General features: G+C 35.4%; 1 protein-coding gene across 1 annotated transcript in view; it reads left to right on the top strand.

Moving 5' to 3' along the window:
- The first annotated feature begins 2,277 nt into the window (after positions 1-2,277).
- The window catches only part of chm (CHM Rab escort protein), a 42,595-nt gene continuing 26,713 nt past the window's right edge, over positions 2,278-18,159 (top strand). Inside the window, exons 1-7 of the mRNA XM_043221647.1 lie at positions 2,278-2,358; positions 14,208-14,274; positions 14,402-14,474; positions 14,641-14,771; positions 15,687-16,014; positions 17,279-17,395; positions 17,971-18,091. Coding sequence (XP_043077582.1) covers positions 2,307-2,358; positions 14,208-14,274; positions 14,402-14,474; positions 14,641-14,771; positions 15,687-16,014; positions 17,279-17,395; positions 17,971-18,091 — 889 coding nt within the window. The 5' untranslated portion in view covers positions 2,278-2,306. The remainder of the gene's footprint in view (positions 2,359-14,207; positions 14,275-14,401; positions 14,475-14,640; positions 14,772-15,686; positions 16,015-17,278; positions 17,396-17,970; positions 18,092-18,159) is intronic.

Genomic DNA, 18,159 nt, shown 5'->3' with positions numbered 1-18,159 from the left:
AATGCCTCTGAACATACGGGGTGATGGCGCGCGATGAAACCCCGCGCGAAATGATTTCAATCCACACAGGTTTTGCTTTTCATTTCTCTCTCAGATTAAAAAAACAGAGCCGTATCCCCCGGAGAACAAGCCGTTGACATGAAGACACCCCTCCATCACAAACGCCGCGACAAACTCTCTTGTTAAAAGCATCCCTGGCGCGTCAGATATGAGAGAGAGGGAGAGCGAGCAAGAGAAGAAAAAAGGGTTCTCCTGTTGTAAGCCATCTGTCTTGTTTTCCGCTGTTGTTTTAAGCATGGACAAGACGTGCTTAAAAAAGCAGACTAAAGAAGATCAAGTGTCACCAATCTGTCTTATTTGAAGCTATAAACACCTGTCCCTATTCCGGCCTAAGAAATAAGTATCAGTGACAAAGCCTGTGATGTTGAAGTCAAGAAAGCTGCGGAAAAGAAAGGTCTTAAGGGTTATCCGTGCCGCTTCTTTCTGTTTCGGGAGATATGGTCATCTCTCTTTGTTTACCAATGAACTACACAGCACCAAAAAAAAAAAAAAAAAAAAAAAAGGTTCGGGAGATCTACAGTGCGCAGGAAATAGCAAGCAAGTTCCTCATAGCACGCTTTTGCAAGATGCTTTTTCAAAACCCTTGACTGGCGATGAAGAAAGCTGCAGAAACATCTGGAACATGCAGATAGGAATATTCAGAGAATAGACAAAGCTGCTCTGAAATATATTCTCCGGTGCATTCTGGCATATCTCGAGATAAGGAGAATGTTCTTGAAATATATGAATTATAAGTGGGCAACCCCTTAAGCTGCTAAAAAAGGCACTTGTTTTGTTTCAGGAGCAAATGGTTCAGAAGCTTATGCTTTGGAGATATGTGCAATCGTTTGAGTGAAAAAAACTGGCAAAAGTTCTGTGAAATGATATCTACCAACTTTCTTTTTCGATGTTCTTTTCATACAAACAACACAGTTCGTTATGGATGCTTATATGTTATGGGTTCAATGCTACCTTAGATTCGAGACTTTAAAAAATGATCTCATTCCTCAGTTTGTAAAAATAAGCATATAGAGTAAATCGTGCAATCGACATCTACAGACAGGACAGGTTCAAATAAAGACTGTTTTAAATGAACATACTGAAGATGCATTATGCACCAAAATGAGACAATTGTCTACATAAACATATGTTACAATTTTATTTTTTTTTATTTAGTAGTCACCGAAAAGTACAAACACAGATCTACTTGTAAGTACATTAATATAAAATGTGATTGTTTTTACAAATTTTTGCAAATTATAATGCATTATATTGGACACTGGGATTCAAAAATTTGCCATAAGAAGATTCCAAAAAAAGAGAGAAAAAAAGGACTTTTAATTTCAGTCATTAAATGCACTCATATACTTTTAAAGAACATTTCTAAAAAGAAGTTAGATGTCTTTAGATGTGATGTTTTTTTAAATACATCTTGATAGCTGGCTGTCAGTGGCTGTGAGAGCCAAGAGGGTATTTTGACAGCTCATCATTAACACCTCTTCCCAACTCCTGCTATTTGAAGAAACAATATTCTGTTGTTGACAGCAGCTGGGAACATAAGCCATCGGCGAATGAAAAAAAAAAAACCCGATCCCTTTTCAATAGTCTCACCTTGCGTTTGTAGGCTATGAATAATAAAATAAATGTACCTGCTGAACATTCTGAACGTACGCTAATACACTGCTATGCAAAAGTATTAGGCCATTGTATTTTCACCATAAAAAAAGGGTTTCTTCGCGTGAAATCAGATCTGGGAACACTGGCTGTTGTGAGACTCCTTGTGGATAAACGGACATTTCCTACTGACATATACAGCAAAAGATAGATTTTCAATTCATTTTATTTTATATGGCGAAAATATTAGCCTTAGCCTTGCAAAGCAGTGCACATTATACGGAGCAAAAAAGACATAATGCGTGTAAAATATGTTACATTTATGTCAAAACACTCAATTTTCATGAGTGGTGTCTTCTTTGTATTTCTAATTAATAGCCACACAAAAAAAAAAAACTGACAGTGTTTTAACCAATTTAGATACAAAGGAAAGCACAGAATATGATACATGTGAAAAATGGCGAAAAAAAGCCCTTATATATATTTATTTATTTATATATTTTTTTCTTTTAAAACATGGAGTAAACTATCCCAGATCTTAAAATACATTGTGTGCATTTTTGCTGCTGTGTGTTTAAATCTGTATGTTTGAGGTTATAAAAAAAAGTGTACGTCACGCTATAGCGTGTCACGTGACAGAGTGTAGTTTCAAGATGGCTGCGGAGGATCTGCCGTCTCAATTCGATGTTGTCATTCTCGGAACAGGTATGAAATATCAACATTAACACGATCGTTTTAGTGAGCAGCGCTACAGAGGCGTTTTCCGTGCCCGGTATCGCTGTGGGGAAAAGAGCGTTTTGCCACAGACACGTGAAACTGACACAGCGACATACGAACGCTAAAGCTGTGTGTGTTTTTGACACGTTTGATGCGGAATGACATTCTTATGTTTGTTTTGACAGTCATTTGGCTGCTGAATTATGTAATAGGAGCGAATCTGTAGAGACGTGGTATCAGAAGATATTTGAGAATAATGTTTGACACTAGTCCTGAATGAGAGATGCTGAATCACAGATGTTCTGGAGACAGTGATGAAGGAACGTTGACTTAAATGTGTCTTGATTGTGTTTGTGTGTTGAACGCTGTGTGAATTCAAATGGCTAGTAACAATAATTTTTTTCTATATATAGTATATTATTATTATAAACAAGAATGTATTATTATTAACACTATGTCTATTATTTTAAAGTTGTATTACTTTTACTGTCTATTGTCCTTCTGTATAAAAACATGTTTGGTTATATTTATTAATATATAAACAACTAGCACTTAAAATAAAATTAATATACTGCAAACCCAACTCTCACCCCCTAGAAAGTGACTCTGTGGACTCTAGAAAAAATGCACATTTATTTATGTATGTATATTAAACTTCACAAATAATGGATATATATATATATATATATATATATATATATATATATATATATATATATATATATATATATATATATATATATATAACAAATAATCACAATAATTATCATTAACAAAAATAATAGTTTTATTAACATCATCTTGTTTATTGTTTGTTATCTTTATAAAACAATATAAAATGCATACATAAAATCATAAAATACATGTGCCTAATATAACATCAACAACATTAATAATAAATATTATTGTCAACACTATTTACAACAATTCTAAAAATTATAATTTTAATAACTTTATTGTCTAACTTGGTAAATGCTTGTTGTCTATGTAAAGCTAAATGGTAATAATAGCGATAATAATAATTATTATAATAAATTTGATTTCATTATTATGAACACATTATTTACAATAAGTTATGAAACAATATAATAACAACTTTATTGTGTCTTGTTTGTTGTCTTATTATTAATATTATTAACAGATTACATTACATTTATTATTATGCTTAGTATTACATACTAGTAATAATATATATTTATATTTTTACAACTTTTTAGGTTTAATGTCTTTACTTCTACTACTACTAAAATAACTAACATAACTAACATTAATGCTAATAATATGGTTATTATAATTAATAATATTAATATAATGCTCATAATGCTCATTGTTAATAATAACAATTTGAGCATTTAATAGAAAATTTCTACAGTCCACAAAAACAGATCTAACCATTCACCAAGTCAGTTTTTACATAGATTTTTTTAAATGTTATATTACATAATATTTCATATTAAGTGGTTTTAATCCAAAGCAACAGCAGTTCACTTATTACAGAAACTTCTCACTTGGTAATTTTGGGTTAGGATTCAAGGGGCACTGCAGTGATGTCTTGGACATCTGACTACCAACCAAGAGTTTTACCGTGGACAGTTTCTAGTTTAACAATCCCTGGCCTGGTCTAGAGTTTAGCCCTACTTTATTGAGTGCATCAGTGCTTTAAAGTAGTGCACATAAACCAGTTTGTCGTTTAACAGAACTGGAGCTGACCCTGACTCTTGTGACCTGCTTTAAACCCGGCGCTGAATTGTAGGTTTGTGCCGCGGACCCTCTGGAGGGCGGATACTTTACTGGACTGCGTAGTGCAGAGCGAGACCCCTGGAACCACACTGTCCTCGTTCTCTCTAGTGTCCTCATTCAAAGCACAGAAGTGTGTTTATATGCAGGCCAGATCCTCAGGACAGTGCTGAAGCCAGCAGGAGATGAAGTTACTCCCTGGTGCGGGGCATTGTTCTTCACAACAGGGAGGAGAGGTAGATGGGTAAAAAAGAAAAAAAGAAAAGAGGGGTTAGTGCGATGGCTAAGAGCAACGTTCTCGTGCTGTGATTGATGGTGTGCAAATGAATATATCTGGCCCACTTCTGGTTCCGCTCATGCAAAACCACCAGAGCCGGTTGGTCCCAAGGCAACCGGTGACACGGGGACACTCACAGCTTGGACTATTTCTGCTCAGACTCCGTTCCGTGTCAAGGTTGCTCAGACAAGCGTGCTTGTCCCAGACTCCCTAGTTACCCCCGTTTTTGCTGCTAGATACGGACACAAATGAGGATATGGACAGGGAGCAGTTGTTAATGAATACTGCGGCCTCCATAATGATGCCTGCAAGACCCTCTGACTGTGTGAAGGACTGCGTTCCCGTCGGTCGCGGCCCGTCAGCTGGTGAACTCGCACCTGACCCGGCGGTCCCCGGAGAGCCCATGCTCGGGGTCTGCTAAGGTGGTAGCAGATGCCTGTGGACCTTTTCATTTTTTATATTGTTTGGCTCAGAGGCCTATAGTGAAATAGAATAATCAAGAACAAAACAGCAAACTGAAATTCCCCCTGGCTTCAGGTTATTTTCCTGCAGTTGGTGTTGTGCGGCGTGTGAAGCTAATCGGGTTCAATGGATGACTTCCAGAATCAGCTCCCGCTGAAAGCTAGAGAATGTCTCAAGGTCTCGTGTTTGATATGAAACTTTCATATGTCTGATATCTACAGGATAAGCGTCTTTCAAATATGTGTTTTTATTTATATCTGTACTCCAAAATGACCTCGAACGAGGCAGCAATGCGAAATTTTGCTATATATTTTAAACAAAGCCAAAACAGAATGAGAAGACACTTAAAAAAATGAATGGTTAACAAAAGTTACGTTCGTTTACAAAAAAACGTATGCTCACTCTATAGCCAGCCAAGATGTAAATGAGTTTGTTTCTTCATTTAAAGTGCCCCTTATTAATTACATCCTGCTAAATCTGAAAATATCAAATCTGAAAGTGCAGCTTAAAGTTATTGTCTCTCAAAAGAAAGAGTTGAGTCTGAGTCATTGAAGCGAGTCGTTTTTAAAGCGATTCTCAAGCGTTTCATGCTGATGTCATAACATATTTCCCATCAAGATTTTCACACTGGTGTGAATGAAAACGCAGATTCATTCTTTGCCACCAGGTGCCACTTTTTCAGTGTTAAAAATATCTGTTTCCATGGTAACGCTGTCCACAAATCAGCATTGCGCTCACAAACGCTGCTTTATCAGGCATTACGGGCAAGAGGAAATAAGACCAATCAGACCAATCACTGCAGATTAGCATCAAGCAAAGCATAAATAAATGTATTTTAGAAGAGTATTTTTTTTTTGACCTTGTATGCATGTTGACCTGTTGTTGGGGACTCCCAAAATCAAAATGTGAACCTTTGATAACCCATAATATTCATCATTTCATCTCTTGCTCACCAGTGGATGCTCTGCAGGGAATGGGTGCCAGTTGATAAAAACATTACAGTAATGCACAAGTAACTGACACGACTCCAGTGCATGAATTCCTTTGTTATTCATATAAATTTGTTATTGCATAAGGTGTGGACTTGAATCGGTCCATGCAAAGGAAAACATTGACAACAAGTGCAAATTTGCCCAAGTGCAAATAGCAGTAGGCTAGATACTATTTACACTAAGCGAAAATAGCAATGGAAGTAAATATATAGTATTTTTTTAGCAATACTATTTAAACTAAGCACAAATAACAGTAGGTTCTATTTAGAGTATGAACAAATAGCAGTATGTTCTTTCCAATATGTGTAAATTGTAGTTGAATGCTAGATATTTGCACCTCTGTATGGTAGAAGGTTATAAAACAGTATGCAGTATAATAAAACATTGACTGTAAATTTTCATATGCAATACAATTATTAAATAGCTGCATTTTTGGGACAATAAAGCCCCCCCCATGCCAACCCCTAACTGAGTACCTTTCTAAAAATATCTCACTTTGTGTTTAGCAAAATAAAGAAAGTCATACAGGGTAGGAATAACATAAGAGAGAGTTAATGGGAAATTAATTTATTTTCATGCGAATTATCCCCTTACTAGACCGTAATGTCAGAATAATTTAGTGAATATAAGGAAATTTGCACAGTATTGCTTGGATTTGTAATAACGAATCAATACCCTTGTGCACAGCACTGACATTTCCATTATTATGTAATTTTATAAAGCAGGGGTGTCCGAACTGCGGACCGTGAATGAATTTAAGGCGGCCTGCAGCATGTCTATTAAAATATTATACGTGGCCCTCCAAGCATAATTTATAAAATGTGCAGTTTCACAATGTCACCCCAAGATGACAGCACTAAATTTTAGACCAGATGTAGCGGTAAAAAGCGTAAATAAAAAGAGTAATAACAATTTGATGGCTCATATCGGTTCTCGGTTCTTTCGCGTGCTAGAATTCTTGAACGCGGCCGAGGCGGAAGAACGCGACCCATTCGAAACACGCGAGCTCAGAACAAATGCATTTACTTTACACTAAACAACGCTGTGAAGAAGCTTCCATACAGTTTCCATACAGACCACAGATTCCGCGGTGATCTAGTTTAAAGACGTTCTCAACAACACCGACGAGGAAAATAGGACAAACATTTTGTGACAACAATGCAATAAGAATACTTTTTAATCTACGAACCACCAACATTTACAATGGGTTTACTGTAGTAACAGCAACTGTGGCGTTGTGGCAGAAATGTAGGCCATAATCTTGCATTATTCATGTAGACATGATAGCCAATTGAATGTAATGTAAGGGAGTTCTGAAATGCAGGCCAAATTACAGATATTCTTGATAAAAGCAGTTTTGTTCTTTTATTTATTCAATAGAAATGTGTTAATGGACATAAAGTCAATCTATGTTATAATTTTTAATGTTAAAAAAGGTAGATTTTTCAAAACTCAAGCTACTGCTAAGGTCATTCATATAAAACATTTTGTGACAACAATGCAATAAGAATACTTTTTAATCTACGAACCACCAACATTTACAATGGGTTTACTGTAGTAACAGCAACTGTGGCGTTGTGGCAGAAATGTAGGCCATAATCTTGCATTATTCATGTAGACATGATAGCCAATTGAATGTAATGTAAGGGAGTTCTGAAATGCAGGCCAAATTACAGATATTCTTGATAAAAGCAGTTTTGTTCTTTTATTTATTCAATAGAAAGATGTGTTAATGGACATAAAGTCAATCTATGTTATAATTTTTAATGTTAAAAAGGTAGATTTTTCAAAACTCAAGCTACTGCTAAGGTCATTCATATATATATATATATATATATATATATATATATATATATATATATATATGGAGAAGCATCCGCCCACCAGTGTGTCCACTTTGTCACATTCAACCCCCATTAGGAAAAGTTTAGACACCCCTGTTATAAAGTAAACCTTAGATCACGTCAAGCTTCATCTCGAATGGAAAATCAGTATTGCATTGCTGAGCTTGCAGGAAACATAAAAAAAAAAAAAAACATGTACATGCCGACCAATTTCAGGCTGAAGTTATTTGACATGTTGGTAACCACTTAAACTGGTGTTTGGCCTATAAATTACTTTCCTACAGTATTTCTAAGTTTTCTAATTTAAGATGTGGAATATTTAGGATTTTTGAAAAGCATATTTTGGAGCATTCACTTTCTCAGCTATAACATACAAAGCTTGAGGCCATAACTGTCCCCTACTCTTGGGTCTAAAATTACCTTTTTTCACATGACAATGACCCTAGATGAGAATTTACCAACTGTAATTTTTTTTAAAATCTCCTAAAACGAATGCTGAATATTTTCACACAGTCTCCAATAATTACATTTTTTTGCTAAAAGAAAATTATGCCCGTTTTAAAACCAACTGTGATGACATTTTCATTTACAAATGAACATATTTTCCCTGATATTTTTTATTATTGTTATACAAAAAATAATATACATATAGATAGTAAGATAGATAGTAAGATGTCATAAAAATATTTTTAAATATAAAAAAAAAAATATATATATATATATATATATATAAATCTATCTATATATATATATATATATATATATATCTATATATATATATATATATATATATATATATATATCTACTACCTATATATATATATAAATCTATATATATATATATATATATATATATATATATATATATATATATATATATATATATATATATATATATAAATCTATATATATCTATATATATATATATATATATATATATATATATATATATATATATATTTCAAATTTCAAAGTTATTTTTTTCCAGTGAGCATGTTAAAAAGGTTTTCTTCATGCTGCAATTTAACACTCGCTAACCAATAAGATACAAGCTCTTGTCTGGGATTGCTTAGGAAGAACTAATGTGCCAACAGCTATCGTGCCAACTCCTAAAAGTCTACACAGTAACAGTATGTAACAGTATTTCATGATGAACGTGTACTGAAGCACAGCAGCTGTAGAGGCTAAAGGATGCTGACAATGTGAAGGTACAAGACTCTTTACTGAAGAGCATCGTTACAGCCTCAGCGATCATTGGCTGACAGGCCTGACTGAGATGCACGCTTAGTTCATCTCATATCAGAGCTGTTCCCTCACCTGCCGCTAATAGAGCAGCAATGAAGAAAACAAGCCAGCCATTTCACCGGCCTGCACTTTGAGCCTGGGTTAATGTAACTATTCATCTTGCTTGGACCCCGTTGTGCCTTTAGCTTGAATAGCCTCTATTAGCAGTCATGTGATTACAGAACACCTTCACAGATATCCCTGTGCTCTTTTCAGGTGATTGATTTCTCACGGCCCTTGAGCATTAGTGTGGAATTGATTGTTAGTAGGACCTCCAATGGGCGTCATAGTCACAGACTGCTTGTAGATTGCCAGTGATCATTGTAACAAGGTTTATGACTTTGAAACTTAATGTTTTTTTCGGAGACATCTGCATCTAGATTTTATTCAGGCCAATGATGACACTCGCGTTATTTAAAGGGGTTCTTTGCAGCTTAAATTTGCAGATAAATCCAAGTAAATAAATTATTAAATAAACAAGCTTGATAATATCATGCATCGACATAGAATTTTTGCTTTTGCGAAAAAATTTCTGAATAACGACAGACATGTATAGCGATGAAACACAAAATATAAATTTTGATGAATATTTACTGAGTAATCCACTATTTTTTTTTAGAGGGAAGGTCTTAATACCCTTTTAGATGTTGGGTATTAATTATTGGTAGACAGATATATCACCAATGCTGATATATGGATCGATAACTGGCCTTTTTTTCCATTTCTCAACATCGGCTGGTGAGTTTTCTTGTTTGACTGTGCACACATTGCTCAAATTCTCCCTCTTGTTCATGTCATCGCTAGTAGTTCTGTCTAATACGAATAGAAATCTGTCTAATAATCAGACAGAACTGTTAAGCAAAGGAATTTAAGTACATAATATACAAAAACTTTAAGAACAATTGCATTTATATTATTAGTCATAAAAAGGCACTTTCTCATTTGCGTCAGCGTTCAGCAAATACACATGTATATCAAATCTTTGACTAAGGAGCATTACATTTCAAATCTTAGCTGTGAGATCTTGTGAAGTGTGCATTTTTATCGGGTGCGCTCTGCATGAAGCGCTAAACTAATTACATCAAATTACGCTGCATTTTTTTCATTTGCTCACTGTCATATGTCATTTTTACATGCATTCTTTTCCGAGCTTATGTAATAAAAAGTCTATCACCTCAGAAAAGCGAACTATCCTGTCGTGCCAGATGTTACCGCGTTCATAGCGCACACGTGGCACCGTGCTGTATATCACTTCACTAAAGCCTTGCTTATACTTTTGCCTGGCTCCGCAGCTGCACGCGCACCTCCGCAAAACAGAAGAGGCATTTATATTTGTCTCGCTTGCCGTTGTACTACCGTTGTAGACCCAGAGATTGCCTGAATAGATTCCAAAATGGTAAAACGCAACTTATTAACTCTGGGGGAGTTGGAGAATGAGACTATTTCCAAAAAAAAAGAGCCTTTAAATTGAATAAAACAATATTTGTGCTTAGCGCGAATATAAAATCTGACTTAAAATCAGCGATTTAATTAAATGAGTGTATAGTCTGTTGCTGCCGCATGTTACAGAGTAAAGTGTGCCGCTTTTTTTTGTTCACCCAAGTAGTGTAGTGGTTCAGAGTAAAGATGGTGGACATCATTTTTACATGTGATGTGATTTTTAACATGCATATGGGAAAGTAATGTGCAGCAGTTACTCATGATAATAATAATAGGCAACCCCTGTTTTTTGAATTGCAAATTTCCGTATGAGATAACGAATATGCTGAAAAACCAATGAGATTTGAGCGCCATTAGGAGTATTACTCACACAGAGCATCATAGGACTTAGAATATAGAGAAAAACACTATTGACCAACTTTAAGATGCTGTTCCCTTATTTACTAAATTCGAGCGGCTCAGAGTTTCTCCCTTTGTGTTTTTATGGCAGAAGAAAGTCACACCTGTTTAGAACGAGTTAATGATGACAGAATTTTCATTTATGCTCGAACTCTTCTTTTACGCTCCCCACAGATGTGAAGGAAAATATACAAAAGCATGGTGTGTGTGTGTGTGTGTGTGTGTGTGTGTGTGTGTGTGTGTGTGTGTGTGTGTGTGTGTGTGTGTGTGTGTGTGTGTGTGTGTGTGTGTGTGTGTGTGTGAGAGAGAGATAGATAGAGGGGATGGGTGACATAAATGGGTGGAGTGTAAGAGAAGTGACCTGCCCTCTCCCTTTCTCTCTTACTCTCTCTCTCTCTCTCTCTCACACAGTCCCTCCCTCGCTCCCTCAGCCTCGACTATAAATAACCGAAAAATGACTTTCAAGGTGCAGAGATAGAATCCATTTGGAATGTTCTCTAAAATGAAGAGTGATTTATGATTTCATACAATTCCTGCTGAAAGCATTTCGGGCTTTGCCCGGTCATCAAAGTCCTGCCAGCTCAAATCTATTATTTATCGCCCAGCATGTCTATGTGGCATCAGAACTTTATGGCAGGTAATGTTTGTCTTTAGCAAACATGATGTGGAAAAATCAATACCGGATAGGATAAATGGCATTAAAAGATGGCGCTCAGAGGTTATTTACACTTTTTAAAAACATCTTCAGTATTATCTGGACAGATATATTGAGGCTCCTCGCTCCACCGCCGCTCTGGTAGGGGCGTAATTGAGATGCATCTCTTTTAAACAGGCCAAGTAAATTAATGTGATACTTTTCCATAACCGTAATTAGGTTTCTTCAGGTCAGGTGATGTTATGAAATTATGTCACTGTAAAGCACACAAGGATGCATTATTATTAGTTATTATTCCGTAGCAAATATTTCTAATTTGGTTGGTGCCAGTAGCATCGTGGGCATAGCGTCGTCGTTCAGTGCAGCTGCGCTTCAGGAGTCACAAGTTCGAGTCCCGGCTCGCAGACCTTTCCTGATCCCGTCCTGCTATCTCTCTGCCTCTTCGCTTTCCCGTCAGCTATGATCTGTCCTTTCAAATTAAAAGTAAAACGGCAAAAAAAATCTAATTTGACGAATTTCATTGGTTTGAGGGACTAGATTTGATCCATTATGAATTTATTGGATTGTAAAAAAAAATGGGTGTTAGGTTTTTAAAGTCAGGAACATGCACTGTTAAGTCAAGAGGGTAGATTTCGATGTCATGCTATCGAATCTCGATGATATGCCATTAAATTTGGACAATTTCACATTGGGGAACCAGATTTTATCCATCAGGAATTGTATTAATTGTAAAACTTTCTATGACGACTGTATTTACAATGCATTATATTATAGTGAATGCGTAACGCATTATAAAAAAACAGCGTGTTATAACATCTCATGAATCATAAAACTATTATATTACTTTGTAATATTTAAGTATTTGTGAGAACTTTCAAGAGTATGATTATTTATAACAATGAACACTATATTAAATCTGCTTCATTTATAATGGACTATATCATATTTTGACATTTTATTACACTTTAAGGTCTGCGCATTACCTTACAACATCTTGGATTGTTATTTGAGCGTTTCCTATGAGGCTAATATTGAGGCTAATGTGAGCTAGCTAATACTTACAACTGAAAAAAATGTTAGTATTAGAGTATTAGTAGACTTAGCAGGGGAGGTAGAGTGTTCACATACTTGCAAACTATCTTCCACTCAGTATGTCTGTTGGGGAACCATCAAAATAAAGTGTTTAGCAGAAACACTACTAATTCTCTAATGAAGGCATATTAAAAAACCAAAAAAGTGTTCATTTTGTGTTATAAATGATCATATTCTTAAAAGCTATACCCACAATTAAGTCAATATTATAACACATTAGAACTGTTCTTATTATAACACATTCAAACTGTTCTTATAAATATGATATACCAAGTTATTTACAATGAATTATAAATACAGGCTTCATAGCAAATGTTACCAATTTACATTATAAAAACAAGAATATAGAGAACATTTGAAAGGATGTTCAATGACAAATCAGGACACTAAAATCAGAAATTAAGATAGTGAACATGGTGAATTTCTTATATTTGGACAAAGGTTTTTGGTCACATTGTAGGAGAGCATGTGGGTGTCTAGAATCCCAGGATTCTTCATCAGTGAAATAGCCAGTGCTAGGAAAGATACGACGGACCTGCTCGGAATAAATCACTTTTCCATTGTGTGTGTGAGATGGGGCTGTGCAAGGCCAGATGAAGAAGAAGAAAGATGGAGGGACAGGGACGCTTCAGCGGCTTAATGGAGTTGTTTTCAGCCCCGATGCTGCTCAATCTTGCTCTCAGGGACCCCACGCGCTCCGTCTGCCTTTTTAGTGCGGCTTTGCGAAGTATGTAAACCTCAGCTCAAGCAGTACGCTAGTAAATATACCAATTGGATCCATTGGTACTTTGGCCTGTGAGCTAGAGCTTGTACGAGCACTTAATTTTAATAGTCAGCGAGTTATTCGGGAAATGTTTACCTTATGTAAATGACTGTCCAAATGCTGTGCAGCATCAGCATTGCCAAATTCATGCTGCTTGCAGTTTCGTAAACTGTGTGAAAACATATGCCACTTACACAGAAGTTACTACATTCTTTTATTTCGTGGCGTTTTAGTGATTTTTATGTGAATGCTCCCGATAAATTAGGGTCCTGATGATCGATTAAGAAATGAATCGATCAACTGGAAAAGTTATTGTAGTGTTTTTTTTTTTTTGTTTGTACATTTTAATTTTTTTCATTTCAATTTTGAGTAGGGCTTAACTGTTTTTCAACAAGGCAACATTTAAACTTTTTTTATTTTGTTATTTATAATGCATTTATTTAATTTCAGCTTAATTTTTTTTTTTGCAATCGTTTTGGTTATTTTTTAAGAATATTTAATATTTTTTTAAACCAATTATTAATTTCCTAATAGATTTTTCTCAAATTTCACTTGCCTGGAGCACCATTGTGGTCATATAAAGTGACTTGCTTTATATAAATGAGAGATGAAAGATCGAATGAAACCCAATATTGTTAGCTGTGTCGTTGTCCTTATGCTGAGTTGCTGTTTCTAACTGGATGTATCCGCAGCAGTTAAAGCGAATAAGCCTCCAGCGAGCCTTAATGCTTTTTGCATCAATATAATTGTGAAAGCGGTTGGACTGCTTTGCCGTTTCAGCGGTGTGCGCACGAAATGGTACGCATTTCGCAAATTGAGTGAAACTTTCAATTCAGAGGGAGATCGCAGCGGCGGTCGGTGACAATGCTTTCTGTCTTTGTTCATTTTCCAGGCCTCACAGAGTCTGTCATTGCGGCGGCCTGCTCCAGAGTCGGACAGAGCGTTCTGCATTTGGACAGGTAGTTTGATGCTTAGTGTCCATAAAATGAGATTTACGTAAACATTTACATTTTATGCATCCGACAAAAGAGGAACAGCAAACGCTTGCGTCATGCTGAATAAATTATTCCTTTTTTTTATTTACAGGAGAAACTATTATGCGGGAAACTGGGCAAGCTTCACGTTCAATGGCTTGCTGTCATGGATGGAGGAATATAAGGTCATTATTTTATCATTTTTTACAAGTTAATGTGAACTCATGTGAAGTTTATAGATAGCTGAAATACGTTTTTTAAAAGCGATACTGCATTAGCGGATTTGGACTGTAGGTGACCTTGTGGTTTTGTAGTCGACGGTTGATTTTGGTTTATAATGTGTGTTTTTAGAATCAGCAGGAGGTACAGATCGCGGAGTCTGAGCAAGTATGGAAGAACTTGATTGATGAGGGAGAGGATGTGGTGCCTCTCAGCTCTGTGGATTCCTTTATTACCAACTTGGAAGTTTTCTGTTATGCCAGGTATGTATTAATTTTACTTACAACTTACTCACTTAGTCTAAAAATTATTACTTCACAAATTTATGAAGACGGATCCTATAACTCTTGAATGCACAGTTGCTTTGAGTGTCAGAATAATAAACATGCTGCATAACAAAGTAACTGTATTTACTGCTAGGACGATTTAAATGTTACTTTCTTTAGGGAAAAATCTCTAAAAAGACATATAATTGATAATGCATAATAAATAAAAGAATAAATTAATATATACCTGTAATAATGTTAAATTTTACACAATATTGCACATCTATGCATTTCAACAATCTAAATGTTTTAATGTTTTTTTTGTTTTTTGTTTTTTTTTGTTAACTAAAAATAATGATGATAATAATAATAATAATGAGGGTGAACCTTATTAATAAGAATAAATTAAAAACCGATTTGTATAAAAAGATTTCAGCAGCTTTATAAAAATTTCTTTTAGATAATTATCTTTTTATACCAGCTGTTTTTAGGAAATTTAACCATATATTTTGTGGCTTTAATAAAACAAAGTTCTTTATTCAAAGCCATTTAAACAGGTTATTATGAATATGTAGCAGTGCATTAATTTAGCAAATCCAACTAATGACATTGAATGTCTTTCCTACGGTGAATGTAACATTGTGACATGATTTTTCCGAACTATTTTATTGACATCTTTCTGCATTTTAAATATTGATTACTCATTGATAGTCCTTGGAGAATTACTTGAGACATTTCGGTAAATGTGTTTCTTTCAACATACATTCATTTATGCTTATTCGCTGTTGTAACTAGCGCTGTATTAAAGAGGAGGAGATGAACGGTTCATGTGCTGCTTGAACTGAGGTGGCTACTGTGTCTGTCACACAACATTAAAGAGGGTCAAAAGTATTTATTGTTTGTCTTTTATAGTGAGGAAGAAGAGACAGAAGAGGAAGCAAAGGTCCCTTTAACAAGCTGTCAGTTGGTGGATGCTGAGACTGTATCAGAAGAGACCTCTACAGAGGCTCAAGACACAGTTACAGGTGGCGACGGCACAGCATCCGATGCTAAGACACGGAACGAGGAGCTCGAAGACTCTGAGCCGTCTGACATTTCAGGACCCAGCCAATCACAGGAAGAGAAAGATTCACAGCCGATCAGCCGCCAAGTAGATCCACCTGTAGTGGTGGAAAAGAAGATAACGTATCAAAAGTTGGTAAAAGAGGGACGCAGATTCAACATTGACCTTGTCTCCAAGGTTTGTATTGTTTAAATAAATATAATACGCTAAATATTAGGTAAAAAACAAAAACTTTAATAAAAATCAACTGAAAAGAATTCATTAAATTCGAAAACACTCAATGGTCGTGTAATCTCAACTTAAATATTTTTAGTAGTGGAAACTTATCTCAGTAAATGCTAGCATGCTAATTGGTAACGCAATTATTTGATTAGCATATCAGCGTAGCCCATTTAGACAATATAAACCAAACTAAGCTCATATTACTAAATTTGTATAGCAAAACATCAAACACTACTAAATATTTCACTTAATATTACTCCTCCCCCGAAATCAAAATTTTGTTCGTCCTCAGAACACAATGTAAAATATTTCTAGAAAATTTTAAAAGATATTGTCATAACAGTCTTTTATTTACCATTAGTGAATCAATCTGTATTTTATGAAGTGATGAGAACACTTTTTGAATGCATGACGATAAAAATAATTATATTTTAAAAATTAGTAGAAGTAGAAGTATTCTCCTTGCTTGTTTTGGGGTGGAGTAGCCCTTTAATCTTGCATAACGTATTTTCATATTTAATACTTATGTAACACTTATCTTAAGCCAGGATTACACCATAGCTCAATTAGGATAATTTTTATAAACATGCCTCGGAAAAAAACACTACTGGTGTGCATCTTAAGACAAAACAAAGGCGCTGACATGTTTTAAGGTCAGTCAGTGCAAGTTTCTTTCAGTTGAAACGGCTAAGATTTACATTTAGTCTAGTACTAGGCTTAAGCCTTGTCTGTGAAACCAGGGGATAATTTTAACATATGTAATATACATTTTTCTTGAATTCAGTAAAACACTTCAGAGTAGCTACTTAAAATGTATCCGTTTAATGAAGAAAAGAAATGTTTAAATACTCATAAAAGATCATTTAACTGAATAATAATTTGTTTAATTTAGGTTTATCCTACTGAATCCAATTAATTATTGTGAGCAACAGCAATGCTGTTTAACTGTTGTTGTGCTTTTCTGAATAATAATGAATAATAAAGCATTCGTTTTGCTCAAAGGAAGGGAAAAATATCTTATCTTGTAATTGGTGATATTGACTTTGAAGTTTATTAATCCGTGGGAAAATTTCCTCACCGTGGCGTCCGTGGCTTCAAACAATCAAAATGACTTTCTAAAACACCATCACTTAGTGATCACAGTCTGGCATCTAGCTTTAAATGAACTTAGACGGCAATGAAATGAAATTTATAGTGTTCTCTTTGACCCTCTTCAAAGTTGATGTATTCACGTGGTGCGCTGGTGGATCTGCTCATCAAATCTAATGTGAGCCGTTACGCGGAGTTCAAGAACATCGGACGTATCCTCACCTGCAGAAATGGAAAAGTGGAACAGGTACGGAGCTGACCTTTTTTTTAATAAATCCTATTAAAAGAATCAAATAAATAGAAAAATTGATATTTTGACGTTTTGGCCAATGCAGCCATTTTCCCCAAACGGCTTGGTCTGTGTAGGAATGCAATGATTTTATTTATATTTTATTGTATTTCTTTATCATCCCAATCCAAAATTCTGCGTACTACTACTTTTCCTCATGACTGCGTTACATTTTAGGTCTAATGTGAAGCATCCTGATTTAAATTATTGGAGCAGTTCAGCTAAGATAAAACGATTAAATCGATTTGCTGCTTGATTTATCCGTTTCTATTTACTAATGTACCTGATAAGAGCATTGACGCAAAAGGTGTTTTTCATTTCGCTAAAAATATTAAACGCCGCATTGCAATGCAAAATCCATCTGTGTGAGTAATTCAGGGCTAAAGGTAAGCCGTTTTCTCACAGTTGTTACATCCTCCTCTGTACCGAGTGTGTGTAATATGCGTATTCGCGTGTTCAGTAATGCACATAAACACACACACACACACGTCACTACTTTAACTTGCTTTGTCCCGTTTCCTCCTCCAATGAAGGTCCCGTGCTCACGGGCAGATGTGTTTGCCAGTAAGCAGCTGACCGTGGTGGAGAAACGCATGCTGATGAAGTTTCTTACCTTCTGTCTGGACTTTGAGCAGCACCCAGAGGAGTACCAGGGTATGACCTCTTTTGTTTGTTTGCCTGCAGCTCTCCGATTCACACGAAACGTCAGAGATCTGCAACAG

The sequence above is a fragment of the Puntigrus tetrazona genome, chromosome 21, assembly GCF_018831695.1.
Source record: "Puntigrus tetrazona isolate hp1 chromosome 21, ASM1883169v1, whole genome shotgun sequence".
NCBI lineage: Eukaryota > Metazoa > Chordata > Actinopteri > Cypriniformes > Cyprinidae > Puntigrus > Puntigrus tetrazona.
Note: the sequence above shows the minus strand (reverse complement) of the source record. Positions and strands in the feature narration are given on the sequence as shown.